The sequence below is a fragment of the Lepidochelys kempii genome, chromosome 4 (genome assembly GCF_965140285.1).
Source record: "Lepidochelys kempii isolate rLepKem1 chromosome 4, rLepKem1.hap1, whole genome shotgun sequence".
Classification (NCBI taxonomy): Eukaryota; Metazoa; Chordata; order Testudines; family Cheloniidae; genus Lepidochelys; species Lepidochelys kempii.
In genome coordinates, this window is record NC_136383.1 from 28,222,405 (window position 1) to 28,241,798 (window position 19,394).

The 19,394-nt window shown below is 43.2% G+C and overlaps 1 protein-coding gene across 5 annotated transcripts in view; it reads left to right on the forward strand.

Moving 5' to 3' along the window:
* NFKB1 (nuclear factor kappa B subunit 1) overlaps positions 1–19,394 on the forward strand; it is a 94,234-nt gene that overhangs the window by 24,268 nt on the left and 50,572 nt on the right. For 4 of the 5 annotated variants that reach the window (XM_073340806.2, XM_073340805.2, XM_073340807.2 and 1 more), the window contains exons 4-5: positions 6,138–6,178; positions 9,965–10,063. In XM_073340806.2, the coding sequence (XP_073196907.2) occupies positions 6,138–6,178; positions 9,965–10,063 (140 nt within the window). The remainder of the gene's footprint in view (positions 1–6,137; positions 6,179–9,964; positions 10,064–19,394) is intronic. The other variant, XM_073340804.2, reaches the window with a different exon arrangement.

Genomic DNA, 19,394 nt, shown 5'->3' on the forward strand with positions numbered 1-19,394 from the left:
TAATGTATAACTATGGGTTATAATGCCATGTGAGTGTCCTATAAACAAGTAATAAACAACGAGGGCGTTTAGGGACTTTCTGACAAGTAGTCATGCCTATGTGTGTAAATATAATGCAATGATGTACTGCTGTCCCTCCAGCTTCATTGTGGTGTATGGTAGGGTATGCCCTGTATGAATAATACACTGCACTGCTCCATGGGAAGCGTTGGGATGCATTCTGCCTTGGAGACAGGGTCTCCAGCAAATCCTTGTTGTTTAGAGAGTCGAGGGAGCACAGGCTATGACACCCCTGAAAGAAGAATAATTTACTCACCCAACGTGGCAAGCCACTCCAGTCTAGTGTGGGGTGGAGTGGCAGAGCTGTTGCTCGGTTCACTCCTTGGCCCCTTTTTTGGCAAGTTACACCCAGAGTGCATGGGCTGCAATTGCGGCTGGTTCCCTACTGCCTCCTCCTCACTGCACAACCATTCGCAACCTTCCCCCAACATATAGGAAAAAATCGGGTGCAGCAGTGTAACAGTTTGGGGAATGCGTCTGCGTCAGCGTAGGGAAAGATGCCATTTTATGACCTCTGTTTAAGACTGTAGTCTTCAGTGCGGATTAAACCTTCCATTGTATGGCAAAAGACAGACCATGCCTGCAGATCTGAAGCGGGGCCATTAACAACTGAATAACCAGACCCGGCAGCTGCCAAGGACTATTATCTTACTAATGACTCTTCCCCACTGAACCCTGCTCTGTGCCCAGCAGCCATGGGGCATGTATGTGTGTGCTGAAGAATGGAAAATCCCCAGGAGAAAGCCAGAAGGAGAAAGGTGTGATAGACTGATTGTAAAAAGAGACATGTTCTCGAAGCAAGGAATCCATATCACCACCAGAAAGAGAAGACACTCTGGAGGGGAGGGGCAGGACAAACTTGTCTTCTTCCAGCAGAATAGCCAAACCTCAAAAGAGTCTCAGGAGTGAGGAAGACTCTGTGGGGGAGAGGGATTGCATGGAGGTTTTGTTGTCTTACCTAGATCTATATCTCTTGTGCTCTCTATGAGTAAAGTGTGTGTGTGTTTAAGAAGTTCCTTGGCTTTAACTGTCATGTGGTTCCTGAAGAGACAAACTATAAACCAGAGTGCCCACAAGGTTAGACCTCTGGGGAGAGCATTTATAAGATACAGGGGCAATCTGGAGGGCTGAGGCACTGATTCCAGGGTTTAGGCTGTTGGTTGGTGGGGCCCCACTGCCAGTGGGGCATCAGACAGGAGGTGCTCACCTGGGAGTGCACATGAGTGACCCAGAACTGGAGACAGTGATCAGTCACTGCCCAGACCCAAGGAACTTAGCAGTACATGGGATCCAAAGGTTGGGTGCAATACAGCAGCCTGATCACCATCCAGAAGTCAGGGCTATCTCGGGCTAAAATTAATTGTTTCAGGCATTAACTAGCCAGGCTGTTGGCTAGGAAAATCCACCGGTCCTGCAACTCTGCCAGCCTTGCCTGGGTAGTGCCTGAATGAAACCCTCCAATCTCACAAACCCCATTCTCCTTGGCATTTCTGTGGTGGGAGGGATTAAGGAAGTGGCCCTATCCTGAAGATTGGTACTCCTCCAGAAAGTGTGTGCAGGAGCAGGCTCTGATAGAAAAAGGAGGAGTGTAGCAGAGAGAGGTGGCAAGAAACATGAGGTCTGTGACTCAAGAGTGAGAGGAAGGAAGGAGAGTGAAGAAACACAACAGTTGAAGGAGATGAGGGAAGTAGGCCTATGACTCAGGCAGGAGGGCAGGTAGCAGGACAGAAGTTAGTCTGAACTGAGTGAGGCGAGAAGAAGGAAAAGGAAGCTAGGTAAATAGCTAGGTTCAAAATGAAAATGTTGCCAGTCTGCCCCAAAATGTATCTATGTTAGGTGACTGTTAATTTCAAATACAAAGCCCTCCTGTTTGCAGCGGGAGTGTCAGGCAAATCATGAGGAATTGTGATGTTAGAACCTGGCCTTCTGTGGGAGTGAAATTCATCCCTTTGAGGAGGGCTAAAGCACTACTTAAGTGGTGCATTGGCTGCACAGGGGTGAATTTCATCCAAACAGCACAGAATTCTGGGTAATATACACTAACTATCGGTTATGCATTTTGAAAATGTAGGAAAGCAAACAAAGATTGAGATGTTTAGTGTTTGATTTGCTGCTGTGCTTTTTTGTGCCCGATTAACATTTATAAATTATTTGTTTGTTAGAATGAAATGTGCAGGAGACAGAGCTTTCTTGATAGCTGGTACCAAATCATCAAAAAAAAAAATCTCACATGAACTGAAGACCATCACAGGTCTCCACACCTTCTGCTCCAGCACACCTCTTCGGTGTGTACCTATATTCTCAAAGCAGCTTCTACATATTAAAATAATCAAAACTCAGAAACTCTTTCCTAACAAAATACTCCACTGCACACATTCTCTCCCCAAGAGAGAACATGAGAGAAAGAATGACCTACACAGGACAAATGTTAGCCACGTTGTTTGATGCATTTCTGGAAGGAGTTCAGACACTACAATGATAAGCGTGGTTTAAGAACCTGTATAGAATAGCATATAATCCTCTCTAGCATTCAAAATAAAATGACTAGGGCATTAATGTTTGAAAGTCAATTAACATGCTTGCTCTTTATTTTTAAATAACATTTCTAAATACACATAACAGTACTACATCAGAATGACTTATTTCTGCATGGCTTTTTTTTCCCTTCAGTTAATCCGGTTCAACAATCTAATTTTTATTGGTGGTAAAAAGGTGCAACTCCAGGCCTACTTTGTTTACATGAATCATAGTTTTATTTAATCTGACTAGGCTATAACAAGCCATTATGCCAACCTTTCTATATTTCCAATAGCTTTTTCTTTTAGCTTTCTCTCAGTATTAATATGTGAGGAGTCCAAAGTCATGTTCTGCCTTGGTATTTTTGTCTACTACTATTAGAACGTAGTTCAAAAGGGACCCACTGTTACAGACCGAGAATAAGCAAAATGGTATATCACTCTGTATCTGTTAAAATTTTTAGTAAGCAAAATGTTCAGTTCTGGTTCTAGCATGCCAGCAAAATGTTTAATTGCATAGGAAGAATATAACCCAATTTCCATATTTGTTACTTTGGCCAACTTAAATATTAGTTTGTTTTATAGTTAGTTGCATGTAAAAGGAGCTTTAGATTCAAGATTGTCATTGCTGATCTTTGTAACATATCTTTGGCATGAAGGCAATTGCTGAGTCAACTGATTTTGACAAATAAGCAATGAGGGCTCCTAATATATCTGCCAGTTAGAGTATTTACCAAGATTCCCTTTTTTATTTTGAGAAGATTGTGTGATATTTTTATGTAAGGAATAAAAAGCTATTTTACTAAAATTGAATGTTCTCAGTGCCACAATCGCACTACTACAAATACATGAATCCTATAGTATTTCAACCAGTCAGTGAACATCAGGTTGCAAAAAGATTAATGGTACTCTTCTAAGATTCCCTCACTGAAGATGTCAGAACAACATGCCACTTGTAGTGGATTGTGCAGTTGTTCAGAATGTGGTCATGAATGTTCTGATGAGCTCCTGTATCTTATCTCCTCAGTGGGGTATGGAAATACCCATAGGATCTGCTACGTTACTGTGGTTTGGCTCCTTTTGGTGGGGTTCTGGTGTCCTAGCGTGCTCTGTTAGATTTTTTGGACTTGTCTTTCTCTTGGCTGTTGGGAAAAGAAAAAAAAAAAGAAGATGGTACCCACTTGTGGCACCAAAATGATATACAACTCATTGTAGATTGTGCAGATCTTCCTGAAATTATTCTCTTTTAGTACAGACTTTGATAAACAGCTGATTGATAACATTATTAACATTTAAACATTACCATTGGTCATATGAGTTAACACCTTGTTAAGATGAAGGGGCAGTTTACACCTCTCAGAACCGTTTTTTCAAGCTCTCTGGAAACTCCTGAAGACATCTCTGCATCAGTAATACTTGGTTCACATTATTAAAATTATCTTCACAGCCATAAGGGCAAGAGATGAGCTTTCTCTTTTCATAACTGAGAATCTGAACGAGATGGCAGGCAAGGGGTGCTCCTTAGCTCCATGTAACTTCTTCCAATTTAAGCCCTGATTAGACCGAATTCTGCGCTCAGATGTCGTACAGTGAATGCCTTCATGGAGAATTTCTCACGTAGGGCCTGCTCCAAGGCCATTGAAGTCAATGGAAAGATTCCTATTGATTTCAATGGGCTTTGGATCAGGCTTATTAGGGTCAAATTGACCTCTCTTCAGAAGACCAGCACAAGCCAATGCATCGCTTAGGTCCTCCAAACCGGGCTTGGCTTAGGTTGGATTTAAGTGGTGCATAGCCCTTGTACTGGCCCAGTGCACAGGGTGGCTTTAGCCCATTGCATCTGATTATGGACCGTTTAAGTCAGTTGGAGTCTGACATTATTAGTGGAGCAGACCCAAATACTTGATGTCAGAAACTGGCTCATGAGTAAAATTTTTGAAAGTGTATACATGAATTAGGCTCCTAAGTCCCATTTTCAGGAGTGAGTTAGGCACTTAGAACAGGATTCATAAGGGGGACATAAGGACCTAAGTCCACTTTAGTAAACTTAAGTTGAAAATTTAGATCCTCAAAAATCTGGCTCAACTGCATCTAACCCTCTAGGTGCCCAAAGTCCCTAGGTACCTATGTTTCCACTGGTAAAGTCCCCACGGTGCTTACATTTCTAGTGGTGAGTAAGTGCACAGCCACCTAAACCCTGACACCACCGAGCAGCTGGGTACCTAACTCACACTCCAGTGGGATTCATAAACTAGGTGTTCCCCAGCCTATCTTGCCTACGGGACCTGGTCTGGTGGACATGCTCAGATGCTGCTTTAGAGGCTGTGCACAGGATCGGGCTCTACACAAAACACAGCTGTAGGAGGAAGTGGTAAGGTATGAAATACTAAAATAGTCATTAGAGCAGAGACTGGAACTTGCGTCTCCTACCTCCCAGGGGAGTGCCCTGTTAGCTAACCTCTCATTTTCTCTGGTGCAATGAATATTTAATTATTTCATACCAAGTAGAATCGCTTCAACAGGAGAGACTGAGAAAGCCCCTCCACAGGATGCCCCATAGCCTGGTGGTTAGGGCAGTCACTTTGTGGGTGAGTGACCTGGTTTTAAATCTCTGCTCCACATTAGGCGGGGGGGGTAATTGAACCAGGGTCTCCCACATCTCTAGTGAGTGCTCTAACTTGTAGGCTAAAGTTTACAAGCAGCCGCCTCTGTTTTTCTTGAAAAGTATTTGACATAGAATATCTGCCTAACTCCAGGAAAGGGTTCACAGCTGTTAATCCCAAATCCAGGGAAATACCACCCTTCGGCCTGGAGTTGAGATCCTTAACTCCTTCGGGGGCCAGGGCTTCGGCCACCCACCTCTCTTTGGCATTTCCTACTAGCCTGCTTAAGCAGCTTCCTGCTCAGCTTGCTGGCTTCTGTGAATCTCTTTTTAGGCACCTCGCTCTCCCCGAGGCACTGTGTATGCAGGCTGCATGCCTAGCTCAGGACTGTGAATTACACTTGCTGGCAGGATGCAAAAACATTGCAAGTCTCAGCCTTCGCTCCCTTTGGGAATCCCACCGTTCAAAGCCTAAGGTGATGTCTACACTGCACACCTACCAACGGCGCAGCTGTGCTGCTGCAGCCGTGCCAGTGTAAGGTGCCCTGTGTAGCTGCTCCTTCTCCCCAGGAGAGGGCTCTCCCGGTGACAAAATAAAACCACCTTCAACAAGGGTCGGTAGCTTCATCTATGGAAGCTTGACTCCCGCTGACGAAGCGCTGTCCGTGCTGGCGCTTTTCATCCTTAAAACTTTTGTCATTCAGAGGGGTGTTTTTTCACACCCCGAGGGACAAAAGTTTTAACAACGAAAGTGCCAGTGTAGACAAAGCCGCAGTCTCATTGAAAGTCAATAAGATGTCAGCTCCCAACTCACTTTTCAAAATAAAACTCAGGTTCTTAGGCATATTTGAGAATTTTACCCCATGACTTTTTCGGAGATCTAATTTAGCCCTCTGACTTCTTATATGTGATGCTGATGTAAATCAGAGGTGTGTTATTATTTTTCTTTTTTTTATTAGCAGATGGACCATATCTTCAAATCATAGAACAGCCTAAACAGGTAAGAGGAATACTGCATTTTGAAAATCTTTTGGGTAGCTGTGGCAGCATATTGTCTGAGTACAGCTGTAATCCAAGATGGAGGGATACTAAATAATGTTGTTATTCACCTCCATTGATATTCACCTTTTCTTGTCAACTGTTGGGAATGGGCCACATCCACCCTAATTGAATTGGCCTTGTTGGCACCGACCACCCACTTGGTAAGGCAACTCCAATCTTTTTGTGTGCTGTATATTTATCCCTGCTTACTGTATTTTTCACTCCATGCATCTGATGAAGTGGGTTATAGCCCACGAAAGCTTATGCCCAAATAAATTTGTTAGTCTCTAAGGTGCCCAAGGACTCCTCATTGTTTTTGAATAAAGTGTCTCATTGTAAAGCATTTTGAACTAATAAGAATTGTGGTGCATTATTAGCAGGGTTCTGTTTTGTTTTTTACGCTTTTATAGCAAGGTTGTTTCCTGTTTTATTCTGTTCTTATCTCTTGTCATCTGTCTGGAAGTGTCACAGGACAAAAAAATTCTGAGGGTTATATTAAATGTATTTTATTAAAGGTAGAAAACATTTCCATCTAGGAAAGAGCCTTAAAATAGGTTATGAGAGGAAAATATCCCAATGTATGAAACAAATATGAGTCAATGAAATATTTCTGGAAAATTTGTAGGGTTTTTTTTCATATTTCTTGCTAAAATGAAAAATAAAAATAACATATATAATGGCCCTTTTCCGCACTCTTTTCAAAACCCTTGCAGGAAATTTTAACTCATAATTTGTATAGCCCTGTGGGATTCCTTTTGTCACACGCTTGGTAACGCTGAATATCCCAAGAATAAATTAAGGTAATTTTGGGATGCAATTTTTGTACAAGTGTAACACCGACAGACCCCAGTTGTCAGCAGGTGGGATCAAACCTGGAACCTCAGTGCATGAGTCTCTACTGCATGAGCTAGAAGCCACATGGCTCTTGCTAAGGCTGTAGTAGACTCATTAATCTCTAAGTGGTCTCGGTGCCACTAGAGGGGACAGAACACCACATCCAGGAGGTATATGGGTTACACAAGCACAGAACAGCACTACTTTTCACTCTTCTGTCAGTATGATTTTCATCTCACTGCACTACTTGGGCTTCATGCAGGTAAAGTGTATGGGAATTGCTGGGGATGGAAACCACCTTCCCACCCAGGGCAAAGGTGCAGAGTGCTCACTGTGATTGATACTCCAGCCTCTCTGTTGGAATTGTGGCTTCAGCCCTTCTAAGGCATTTGCACATAATCCTACATCCAGTGATTCCTCCCTTGGCCAATACAATACTGAAACCCTTTTCCTACCCCTCCCACACAGTCACATACAAGGCCAGATTGTGATGCTCTTGGGTGGGTGCATAGGGAGATGGAAGTGACCAAAGATTGCTCCACCCCGGGCATACCCCATGTAAAGGCCTGTCACAATACAATCTGTGCACTCGGGAATGCAGTGACTGCTCACTCCATGCACATCTAAAAACATACATCAGCCCAAAGGAAGTTGGGGGAAGGTGGGTCCCTGACCCCACCCCTAGCTTTGCACTGGGCTGGCCTGGCACACCAGGGGGGTGCATGCTACACTCAGTGAAGTGTGCATGCTCTGTGCACCAGGAGTTCTGGGAGCAATTCTGCTTCTCATGTGGTTCTGAATCATCCCAAACGCCAGGCTGTGCCTTAAATACATGATTGGGTCTACAGTGTGCAATGGCTGTAAAATGGCCAACCCACCCATGGCTCCCATTGTAGAGAGGCGCATTCCAAGAGGCGCATTGTAGAGAGGCGCATTCCAAGGCGCACCAGACAATTTAAGGTTTGTAGTGTGGCTGTGCAGGGTGAGTCATGGACAGAGCACTGTGCAGGCAGTCTCCTCACTGGCCCCACATAGGTCAGTCATGGGGGCAGGACAGTGCCGGGTAGGGAAGGTTATACAGGCAATTACATGGATCCAGCGGCCTTGGCAGTTTGCAGTGGCTTTGGTGTGGCTGTTCTGCAGCCCTAGCCCTAGATTCAGGAATGAATTTCAGCCCTGGCTCCCACAACCCCAACCCCTACTTGGGCACTTCACAGGCAGAAAGCCCAATTGCTCTGCCTTAATGTGTTGAAGTGAATTTTAACCTTAGTGTTTCATGAGTATCAGTCTGTTCTGTGGGTATGTAGTGAAAGTCAAACATTGTATGAGGCACAAGTATTTAAACAGCAAAGTCTTTAGCAGGATAGATATTGCGGAGGTTTTGAGGTTGATTACTCATTTTAAGAGCAATTGTGTGAGCGCTGTGAATAACTGTGGGCTGACAAACACTTACATTCAGATGAACCTGGTGTCAGATGTCTGCAGCTTGATCCTACCATGCAAATGTTGTCTGATTAAGGTTACAACCCAATAGTTGACATTACTTGGCAGGCTGCTTCACTTCCTAGAATCACACTGAACTCAAAAAAGCTCTGTCAATCACAGGATTGGGGCCAAAGAGGAGAAACCTTCCTGACTGAAAGTGTAAGAGAGGTAGTGCCATTTGTAATACTACAGTGAAAGCTGTGTTAACGTTTCTTTGTAGTAGATCCTGCATGCATCTGATGAAGTGGGCTGTAGCTCACGAAAGCTTATGCTCAAATAAATTGGTCAGTCTCTAAGGTGCCACAATTCCTACTTTTCTTTTTGCGGATACAGACTAACACAGCTGCTACTCTGAAACCTGTTATTAAACACTACTCTCTCCCAAATCCCCTCTCCCAGGTGGCTTTCATTTTCAGTAGTTTTTTTCATCCCTGGTATGTCAATGACTATAGCAATGACTTAGAACCATCTTGTTTACATTTCTCTTTGATAGAATAAATCCTTTGAAATCTTATGTTTATTTACTTCACTGGGGTTATGCTGATTTATACATTTTGAGGATCTGACCCATGTGTATAAGCTTAACCTTAGAACTGCAGATAAATTGTGTTATCTTGGTTACGATGGTGTGGTTATTGTTGGTAAAGGCTGACTTTCCGGTGGCAATCACTGTAAGCTGGCAAAAATTTTCAGTGTCCACTCATGTTTTATGTCTAGTGTAAAAGTAATCTAATCATAAAAGTGAATTATTTTGTGCAACTTTCTTAACTTGGACACTTCCTACTCCTTTCCCCCACTTACAGAAATAAATAAAGGGAAAGTGTTCATAAATACAGCACACCGGATCTCATGGATTTCAGTTCACCAGGGCTTTCTGTATTTTTGAAATTGCTTTTGTTCCTATATGGAACAAATTTCTTGGAGAACTGAAGATCCCTGGAAAACTTCTTTTAGAAATACCAAAATATGATGTTCCTGAAATGAAATGTGAAATTGATATTCTTGTTGGTTTCATGGCTGCTATTCTGTAAGAGGGAGAAGAACTCTTTCTTTCCCCGCCCCCTTCACCTTCCCTTCACTGTTGGGGCTCCTATTCTATCTCTCCCCATCTCTTGACTACTACCATGATGAAGAGAGTGTCTTCACTGTTCTAAATCCTTCATCCACCTTTTGACTGGTTTCTGGGGTGAAAAGGGATCTCTGCACCCACGTCCATTTTGTATAATCACAACAGCATTGGGAGAAGAGATTCCTACTGCCACTACGTGTGTGAATAAGAATAAAACTGTTTGCCACCCATTGGAAGTATCCAGAGTGTGTTTCAGGAATTAGCAGCCATAACATTTCAATTTGTCAGTGGATAGTTGTTTTAAAATGATGATTTTCCAAGTTTTTTTGTTTTTCTTTTTCTTTTCAATCTCCACAGAGAGGGTTTCGTTTCAGATACGTGTGTGAAGGGCCTTCGCATGGTGGACTTCCAGGTGCTTCTAGTGAAAAGAACAAAAAATCATACCCTCAGGTCAAAGTAAGTTCATAAATTATTATATTTAACAATATGATTGTGAGTGCCGTACAAGAAATCCTTACGTAGGATTCATTTGTACATCACCATGAATCTATTTGAAGTTATTGAGATGAACTATGTATTTCAATGCCAGTTTTTAAATTGAGAGACTGTCGTGCACATAAATAAGGCACTAGCTGGTTTTTTGTTTTTGGCAAGTGAAAATCCATCCTGTGAATTAAAAAGAATCTGCTGAATGTCTCTGGTTCTTCACAATCCAAGTTTGTGTGTTTGAACTGCTAAGTTTTTAGGAGTGGAAATTAGCACAGGGCTTCTGAAACTACTTTTTTCCCCCTTAAAAGAAGAGGTAGGTAGTTTTTCCAGATGTTTGCTTGTGCTCACTGTTGTGGTAGTGGTTGAAAGCACATAATGCAGCTAGTGCTCCTGGGCTCAGGTTTTTAAAAAATGGCTGCCTAAAGTTAAGCTCAGTGCAAAGACAGACTGACTTCAACAGGAGTTGGATCAGGCTTATAATGCAGTATTTCCTAAGCAGCTTTGTCTTTATTATTAAAAGCCATCAACCAAAGAAAAATACCTATGCTAATGCAATGTTAGGGTTGAGATTATAACAGAACTAAAGTTAGGAAACCTCCAAGTTTAGGCTCCCTCAGCAATCATGTTCTCCTTGCACTGCAGGAGAAGGATATACTATATTTTATTTGAGCTTTTTGAGCTCATGAATTAAGAGCCATTGAGGTTAGTGAAGAAAGCATTAATTTGCTCTTCACGAGGTAATATCTAATGCAGTGGTTCCCAAATTATCCTTAGCAGTACCACTCACAAAAGTCTGTATCAATATGGCAGTGTGTACTTTCTGAATTGTTCCATTAGAGATTTCCCCATTAGGAACGAGAATTAATAGCTTTTAATTCATGAGTTCTTTCTCCTTTCCTACTCCTTAGTGTGCTAAAGATGAGTTTCTGTACTGGACTATGCTCACCATCCATTCAGGTGCATGTGCTCTGTTCTTCTGTGAATCTTGGGAGAGACTAGGATTTGGAACAACTATATCTCTACCATGAGTTAGAATGAGCATTACTCAACGTAATCAGCTCTGGCTGTTATAGCCTCGGATATTAGTCTGGTAAATTAGAAATCATAGATTTAATGTAGCCTTGCAAAGCTATTCTGAAAAGTTACCAGCCCTGGCAAAGAATCTACTCACTTTCCCTTTCACATGATGATGGTGATGAGACTATGAACAAGGTATCATTTCCTGGTTTAAATATAAAATTACTTATCTCAGTAGTGGGATCTTTTTTTCCTGGTGCAAGTCACCACCCAACAATACCTTGTGGGAGAGGCTGGCAAAGGAACGAAGTCAGTTCCTCCTGGCCACTGCCTGTTAGCGCATGTTTTTGATTCAAGTTGTGCCAGTAAAGAGAGACGTGTTTCACTCCTTTTCCCATAAGCCTCCTTTGTGTTTTGCCTCCTTTAGTTTTCACAGTTGATCTGATCTCGATGAACCCAATTGAATATTCAGGAACAACAGTCTATAAAAAATAAAGAGGGAGTGCCAGAACCTTGGGTGTGCTGCTGCGGTAGATGTGAATCACTTCTGATGTGCACAGCTGTCTGAAAGCATCTGCAAAAGCCTTGGCCATCTCAGCGCTGGTCCAACTGCAGTAATCTATGCTGATGAGCAATAGCCCCTTCAAGCCATTCTGACAGCCAGAAATTGCCAAGACATAGGGGAACCCCTGCAATACCCCCATTTGTAGAATCATAAAATTGTAGATTTTAAGGCCCGAAGAAGGAGCATTACGTTGACATAGTCTGACCTCCTGCACAACATAGGCCATAGATTTCACCCAGTTATTCCTGTATCAAGTGCAAAACTTCCAGCTGAGCTGAAGCATATCTCTTAGTATACAGGGCTGGCCCACAACATTTTGGCACCTGAGGCGGGGAGCTCAAATGACTCCCCCATTCCCCCTCGCTGGGGCCAAAACTTTGAAAGGTCTCAATTCTGCCTTCTTCCTGTTCTACTCCTCTCATGGTACTGCTCTGCTACCTACCCTAATAAAAGAGAGCTAACAACTTAAAATGCCTTGTTCAAAAATTTTAAGTAACACTTACATTTGCTGTTCAGGCGTTTGAAAGTTAACTTTTCTTTTCTTCACTGGCATTTTTATCTGCTTGAATCATCAAACTGATGCTTTCCATGCCTTCTTGGTTGCAAAGATTTGAACTGCCAGCTCATGCTCTTTTGAGATGGTTGCAGGACTGACCAGCCTCTCCTGTGTCATTGTGGAGCATAGATGTGTTTTTATTAACTTCAGCTTGGAGAAGCTGCGTTCTCCACTGGCAACTGTTACAGGAAGTGTTAGAAGTATGTGCAGAGCAACAAAAGCATTTGGAAAGAGGGTGGTCATTTTATTTGTGCACATATGTTCCAGAACAGCCTTTGGAATTGATCCTGCTGAAATGTATCTTGAAAGGGCTTTTAGTTCATCACCTAAATCACTCGCATCAGTATCACGGATGTCGTCGGGTGTCAACACTGTCTCTAGTGCCCTGCATTGCTGGTGTAGGTCTTCTTCAGGTATAGTGAGGAGTTTTGGAATATCATACAACATCCCAAATATACTGCTGTGTTCCTTGAGCTGCATGAAACGTTCTTCAACTGACTGTACTGCACAATATAGCAACCTGGTTAAAGAATTCAACTTTGAATTGTTGTTTGGGGTCTCTTATGGGATTATCCCGTGCCTCGTAATCAAAATGTCGTCTTCTTTGGTGATTCTTGTATTGTTGAATGGGTGGGAAAATAGCTTCAATGTGAAGTTCCTCTGTCAACTTCTGTGCATTTTTCAGAACATTTTGAAATCCCTCATCTGACCGGTAAGACTGTAGGTATGACTTTTGCTTTTTCCAGTTGTTCCATTGCTCCAGATATATCAAGGTCAACACCTTGGAGTCTCTTGCTTACTACATTTATTTCAAACAGTATGTCATGCCACCACACTAAGCCACACAGAAATTTGAAGTTATGTATGTTTCTGGTGATTCCATTTCCCTCTGCCACTGTTCTCCCACGAACAGTTCCTGTCATAGCATTATCCTCCATAATGGCAACTATGGCATCATCTATCTTCCCAATTTGGTGTTTGATAGGCTTTATCGCCTCCAGTCGACTTTCCCATCATGTGGCACTCAGTGGTTTCAGTGTCAAAGAGGATGTTCCCAGATGTTGCTTCAAAATTTGCCGTTGATGAGCTGATGCAGAGAAAAATACATAGATGCTTTGAATTACATTAAAAAATTCAGCAGCCTCACTAGAAGCTGATGCTGCATCACTGACCACCAAGTTCAATGAATGAGAACTGCATGGGACAAAAAAAGCTCGAGGGTTTAACTCTCGGATCCGTGTCTGCACTCCTCTGTTCTTTCCTCTCATGTTGGCACCATTATCACAGCCCTGTTATACCAATAAAATAAAAACCAGCAGGATCTTATTAAAGGGGATAAGACAAAATGTCGCATTTATTGTGAATACAAAAAGAATCTTAGTAGGCAGTCAGTTATAGCTATAACATTTCATTCAGTTTCACATTCATTCACACATTCGTTCATACACACACACAGGTTCTGCAGCTGCTGTATAGTTACCAGTCATGAATGTAGCTTGAGTTCGTGGCTTGGGTTCATAGCTTGTGACAGCTAACTGGCCAGGAAAGCCGGGCACAAGGAAGAGCTGGGTCTCTGTTGGGCATGCACCGATGCCCTTCCATGTTGGCAGCAGAATGTTACCCTTCAAAGTCTTCGATCTCACCCATCCTTTTTGTAGGCTTTAGTTGAATCCAGAGTCTATAGGTCTTGCTGTATCACGCTGCCTCTGGGTCCAGTGTGATTGATCACCCGTCAATTGCAGACATGACTTTCAGCCTGGGACCTGGCTTTGATGTTTCTTCAGTTGTACTTTTCTTCTTTTCTTTTGAGGATGGACTCCTCTTACTTTGTCAGGGCTGTTGTCTGCATCCTCAGCCGTTGGGTGTTTACACTTTATTTCATCAGGACAGGCTGGGGCTGGAGGTTGATTCCATCATCCATAAATACTTCATTCACACATCTAAACTAAACTAATGAGATTACAGGCAGGTTTTGCAAAAATGAAGGTTGCAGCAAGCTTTTACAAAATGCAGTGAGCATTTTAAAATGGCGTTTGAATTACAATATGGACAAGTGTAAGGAATGGCAAACAGTGCACAGAAGTTACCATGTTGAAACAGTGTAAGTTTCAGTGATTTGAGCAGCAATTGGATTGAAAGTGAAACTCAATTAGCCAGTTATTGGGGTAACCGGTTTTATGAATGAATGTTGTTTCATTCATAAAACTTTGCTTATGAAGTTATATTAATAAAGTGAACAATTAACAACAATTTCATTGATAAGTTTTACATGACCTCTCATGTCAGCTATCGCAATTCCCATATCTTCCAGCTTTTTAAGAAGCACATTTGTCATACCAGCTCCTGTAGTATCATCCATGTCAATAAATTCTAGAAAATGTTCTCTGACAGTCACCATTGCAGGGACATTTTCACTAGGTTCTGTTGTTGTTACAAAACGCACCATTAAAGTCATTTGTTCTGTATGGCTGATGTCAGGTGTGCAGTCCAGAATAACAGAGTAATATCTTGCTGACTCCAGATCTGCCACAATCTTCTGTTTGACTTTTGTTGCCAGGAACTGTATGATCTCATTTTGAATGGTTTTTCCAAAGTAGTGGTGTGTGTACATTTCTTGGGTGGTGACTCTTCTTAGATGCTCCTGGAGTACAGCATCAAACTCAGCCATCAGCTCCACAATTTTAAGGCAGTTTCCATTGTTTGGCACCTACAGCTGATCTGAAGTGCCACGCAGTGCTAGGTTTTGGGTAGCAAGCATTCTCACAATGGCAATGAGCCTTTTCAGAACATTTTGCCAGTAAAGAGACTCCGATGCAATCTTCTCTTGATGCTGATCATCTATGCTGGCCTTTAACCTTAGTCTCATCTCAAGCTCTTTCCACCTATGGAATGCTCTCTGGTGATTTGCTGCCTTCTCATGGCTTGCCAGATTTGTAGCCAGATTTTTCCAGTCCTTTGTTCCTGTAGAACCCAGTGTGGCTGGAACACTAGACTGGAAGAGTTTGCAACAAAAACAGTATGCAGCATTCTTGGGTTTTGAGTACATAAGCCATGGTCTCTCCACTTTGTCACCATTGGGGATTTCATGCTAGTAATGTGTTGGATGGACTCTTCTGTTTTCATTGTCTTTGGGGAACATGAAGTTTTTCACTTGTTGTGGCCCATGCAGAACAAGGAAGTCCCTCAGGCTACTGCTCAGTGGGTCCACAGTCCTGGATCATCTAGACTTAAGGAACTAAACTTACCAGCAGCTGTTTCTTGCACCTCCACCACACTCTTCTCTGATCTACACTTTTCTTTGGGAATGGTTATATCCATTTGAGATGGAGATATGGATGCTGCAGTAGCTTCCAGGTCACCTGCACTCTGACTAACTGGAAGATCAGGCATCTCCTCATTACTCACATCCCCACTGGGGCCAGAAGACTCACCGTGAACGTTTGTGTCTGTGTATCTCAGAAGAGCTCCTTCCTGCTTAGATAGAAAAGCTTCCTTTGCTTGCTTTCTTTTTCTGAATGCTGCCCCAGAGGGGCGTTTTCTTCTTTCACTCATGACTGCTGTTCTGTGCCAACTATAGTGGCTCTCAACACTCAATTGAAGGGGACAAATAAGCAGGCTGGTAGCAGGGCCTGAGTGAGGGAAGATATCAGCGTCTTAAGGGTCTAACTGGCTCCTACTAATTCAGTTGACTGCCTGTTCTCCTCAGTTGGGTTCAGGGAAGCAGCAGGAAACAGGAAGCTTCCGGAAAAGTTGGTGTTAATCAGTCCAGGCTCCTGGAGGAGCTAGAGAGGTGCTATAAGAGGCTCCTCCTCCTCTCTCTCCTTGCAGCTGCTGCTGCTTTCTGTTATTCCCTCTCACCTTTTCTCCTGCTTGCCTGCCTGTTATGTCTCTTGTGCCCTCCTTCCTCCAGCACAGCACTCCACCATCTCTGTGGATCTAGAGCAGAGAGACTACATATGCACCAGCAGCAGACATAATTTTCTACACTCTGGGTCCTAGTGGCACCCCCCACAGTCTGGCACCTGAGGCGGCCTCCTCTGTTTGCCTCATGGTAAGGCCAGCCCTGTTATTTGTCTACACTGCAAATTTAACTTTGGTTAGCTCATCCCCATTAACTAACTCCAGTTAAAATAGCTTTGAATACATAGTGACTTGGTTTTTAACTCTGGTTAATGGCTCAAGTTAAAATCCATTGGTGTGCCTGGGGTTGAACTGGAACTGTTAACTGAGTTAAAAGCCAAGTTGCCATGTCTGCACTGATTTTTTTTGCACAAGTTAGCACTCACAGATCTGGCACTTTAAATCTATAAGAAATAGAAATCGGTAACATTTGTATTGTAAGACAAAAACTCGTGTGTGTGTGTGTAGCCTTACATTGTATGGCATTATATTTTTATATGTACTGTTATAGTTTTAGCAACAACAATAATAATAGCACTTACAGAGTATATTACATTTTCAAAGCACAGTATAGTTTATTATTTAATTATTTGTGTGTATCTACAGTGTAGGGTATGAATATTAGACATATTACAGTAAAGTTGGATTTCAGAGCTACCTAAAGCTACACTGGAGAGCTACCAGTAATACAATCTAAAAATCTACGATAATTTTAACTTGTGTCTACTTAATACAAAGAATTTAACATAGGAAAACGATGATATATAGAACTCTACCGCTGCCATCTGAAAGCTGTTGAGCTTCATATCTATGATTACAGTTTTGTCATCTGAGAAAAAAGGAGAGAATACATACTGTGCTGATCACTGAGTATAAGGGGCTATGCACGCCCTGCAAGGTGTTCTTACAAAGAAGTGGTAACCACCACAAGAATGAAACTTGATTGGCTTGTGTCATGACACCTGTTTGGCCTATGTTATCATCAGTTCATTGAGACATCTGAATAGCGTTATTCATAATTTTCCTTTACATACTTTATACATTTGGAAGGAAAGACTTTACAAGAATAGTCTACACAAAATGTCCTTTTGCCTTCTTTCATGTTTATTGCTCAGGGAGATCCTGCAACAGAATCCATGCCGATGGACCTGTAAGTTCATGTGGACCTGTGTGTTATTCTTTGAAGAGCCTAACCCAGTTGGGGATGCTATAAGATAATGTGCTGAAAAGTGAAAATACTAGAAAGCTTTCTAATTTTAGTTGTCTGGGATTATTGTAATTTACAGCCCGATTCAGGAAAGTGTTCCTCTGGAAGTCAGTGGGATTTTAGCATGTACTTAATTTTAAGTCTTAGTAGGTGATTTCCATGGGAATTCACAGAACAATAAAGCTACTCAGGTAATGTGCTTCCCTGATGAGGAAAGGAAAAATATATTGTTTTTCTTTGGTAGAAATTAAATTCTAGAATGATTGATTACTGATTAATATTAAGAACACATGTTAAAAGATAATTAAAGTTACTCTTTATTCCCCAATTGCTTTTAAATGAAATGATCAGTATTCAAGCATGAACATAACTTGTTATAATAAGTCTTTGTTTCCTTTTAAGCAAAACGCATTGGACCAAATTCATCCAAGGCTGAAATCAATGAGAGTTGCATCCATTATTGCCAGGACTGAATTTGAGCCATTGACTTCCTTTAGGCCAAAATTGCCAAACTTGGTTTCTTCTTCGAGTGCCTGCTCATGTCAATTCCATTCTATGTTTGTGTGCGTCCATGTGCACAGTCAGAGATTTTTGCCTTAGCAGTACCCGTAGGATCGGCTATAGCACCTTCTTGAGTTCCGTGTTCTTGCACTGGTATATTAGGTGCTGCTGACCCGATGTCCTCTCAGTTCCTTCCTACCGCCCATGACGGTTGGTTGGAGCACCTTGTCTGGCATCACAAGAGCATTAGCAGTTCTTACAGTCTATTGTTCTGTCTCCTTTGTTGTTAGTTGATAGGTATTTAGTTAGACCTTTAAGTTAAGTGTTAGAGTAGTTGTTCAGAGTTAGAGTGATTGGCCCAGCCAGGGACCCATCTCCGACTTCTGGGAGCAGCAGGGGGTTCTGGCCCCTTGTAGGGTCATCCGTGCCCGAAGCAGGCCCAGTGGAAAGGCCGATCGGCACTGCAGACATCAAGCCAGGCCCCGGCATCTAAGGGCAAGCCAGTTATGGGGCTGCCCACTAAAACAGCAGAGCATTCCCAATCCCTGGACCACAGGTGTTGGTCCGCATCACCGCAGCTTTGGTCCCTGATTAGAAAACACAGGTCCCTAAAGCCAAGGTCTCCGCCTGCAAGGCACAGGACACCTGAGTCACAACGCCAATCCCCGTACCCATCGTACTGTCAGGCATCCCACCAGAGTTCGCCACTTCACAGATCTCCATCACCTAGGCGGTCTCCCAGGCGTCAATCCCCCTTGGTGTGGGATCGTTCCCAGTTGCAACACCAGTCTCCAGCTGCCTGGTACCACTCTTTGTGCAACATTGGTCCTCACCCTGTCCTTACCGGTCACCAAAGAGGGACAGTTGGCAGACTCAGGCATCTGTGGCTCCTCCCTGGTCACCAGAAGGGCAATGGTCCAAGCCTGAAGGGGAGTTCAGCCCCTCATCTATAAAAGGCAAAATGCCACTGACCCACAAGAGCAGTGCGGCTCCTGCAGCGGTGGCATGGAGGTAGGGGCAATGGCCTGCTCAGTGGCAGTACTGGAACCCATGGGGGGTACCTATTATGCCGGTCCTGTACTCCCACCATTCCTCCCAGGCTGCATCAGACAAGCTGCCCCTGGCACAGCTGGCACCCGAGTCAGCACAGTGCCAAATCCGATGCAGGGGCAACACAGTGGGCCCCAATGAGCAAGAGGCAGCCGCCCTTCCCCCTGCCATGCGATCATCTTCTTCGTCTCTGGACAAAGCGGTGGCGGGCCCCTCGCTAACGAGCAGTACCCCCGACGACTTCTGGGAGCACCAGGCCCTGCTCAAAAGAGTGGTTGCCAACCTGAACTTGGAGGTTGAGGAGTTAGCGGAGGAGTCCAACAACTTCGTTAATGTTATACCCTCCTCCATCCTGGGCTGGATCGCATTGCCCTTCCACCCACAGGTCCTTAAAATTGCCTAGTCGGTGTGGCAGACCCCCTCTTCCATTCTGCTTACCTCCAAGAAAGCGGAAAAGAAGTACTATATCCCCACAAAGGGGTTTGAGTACCTGTACACCCAT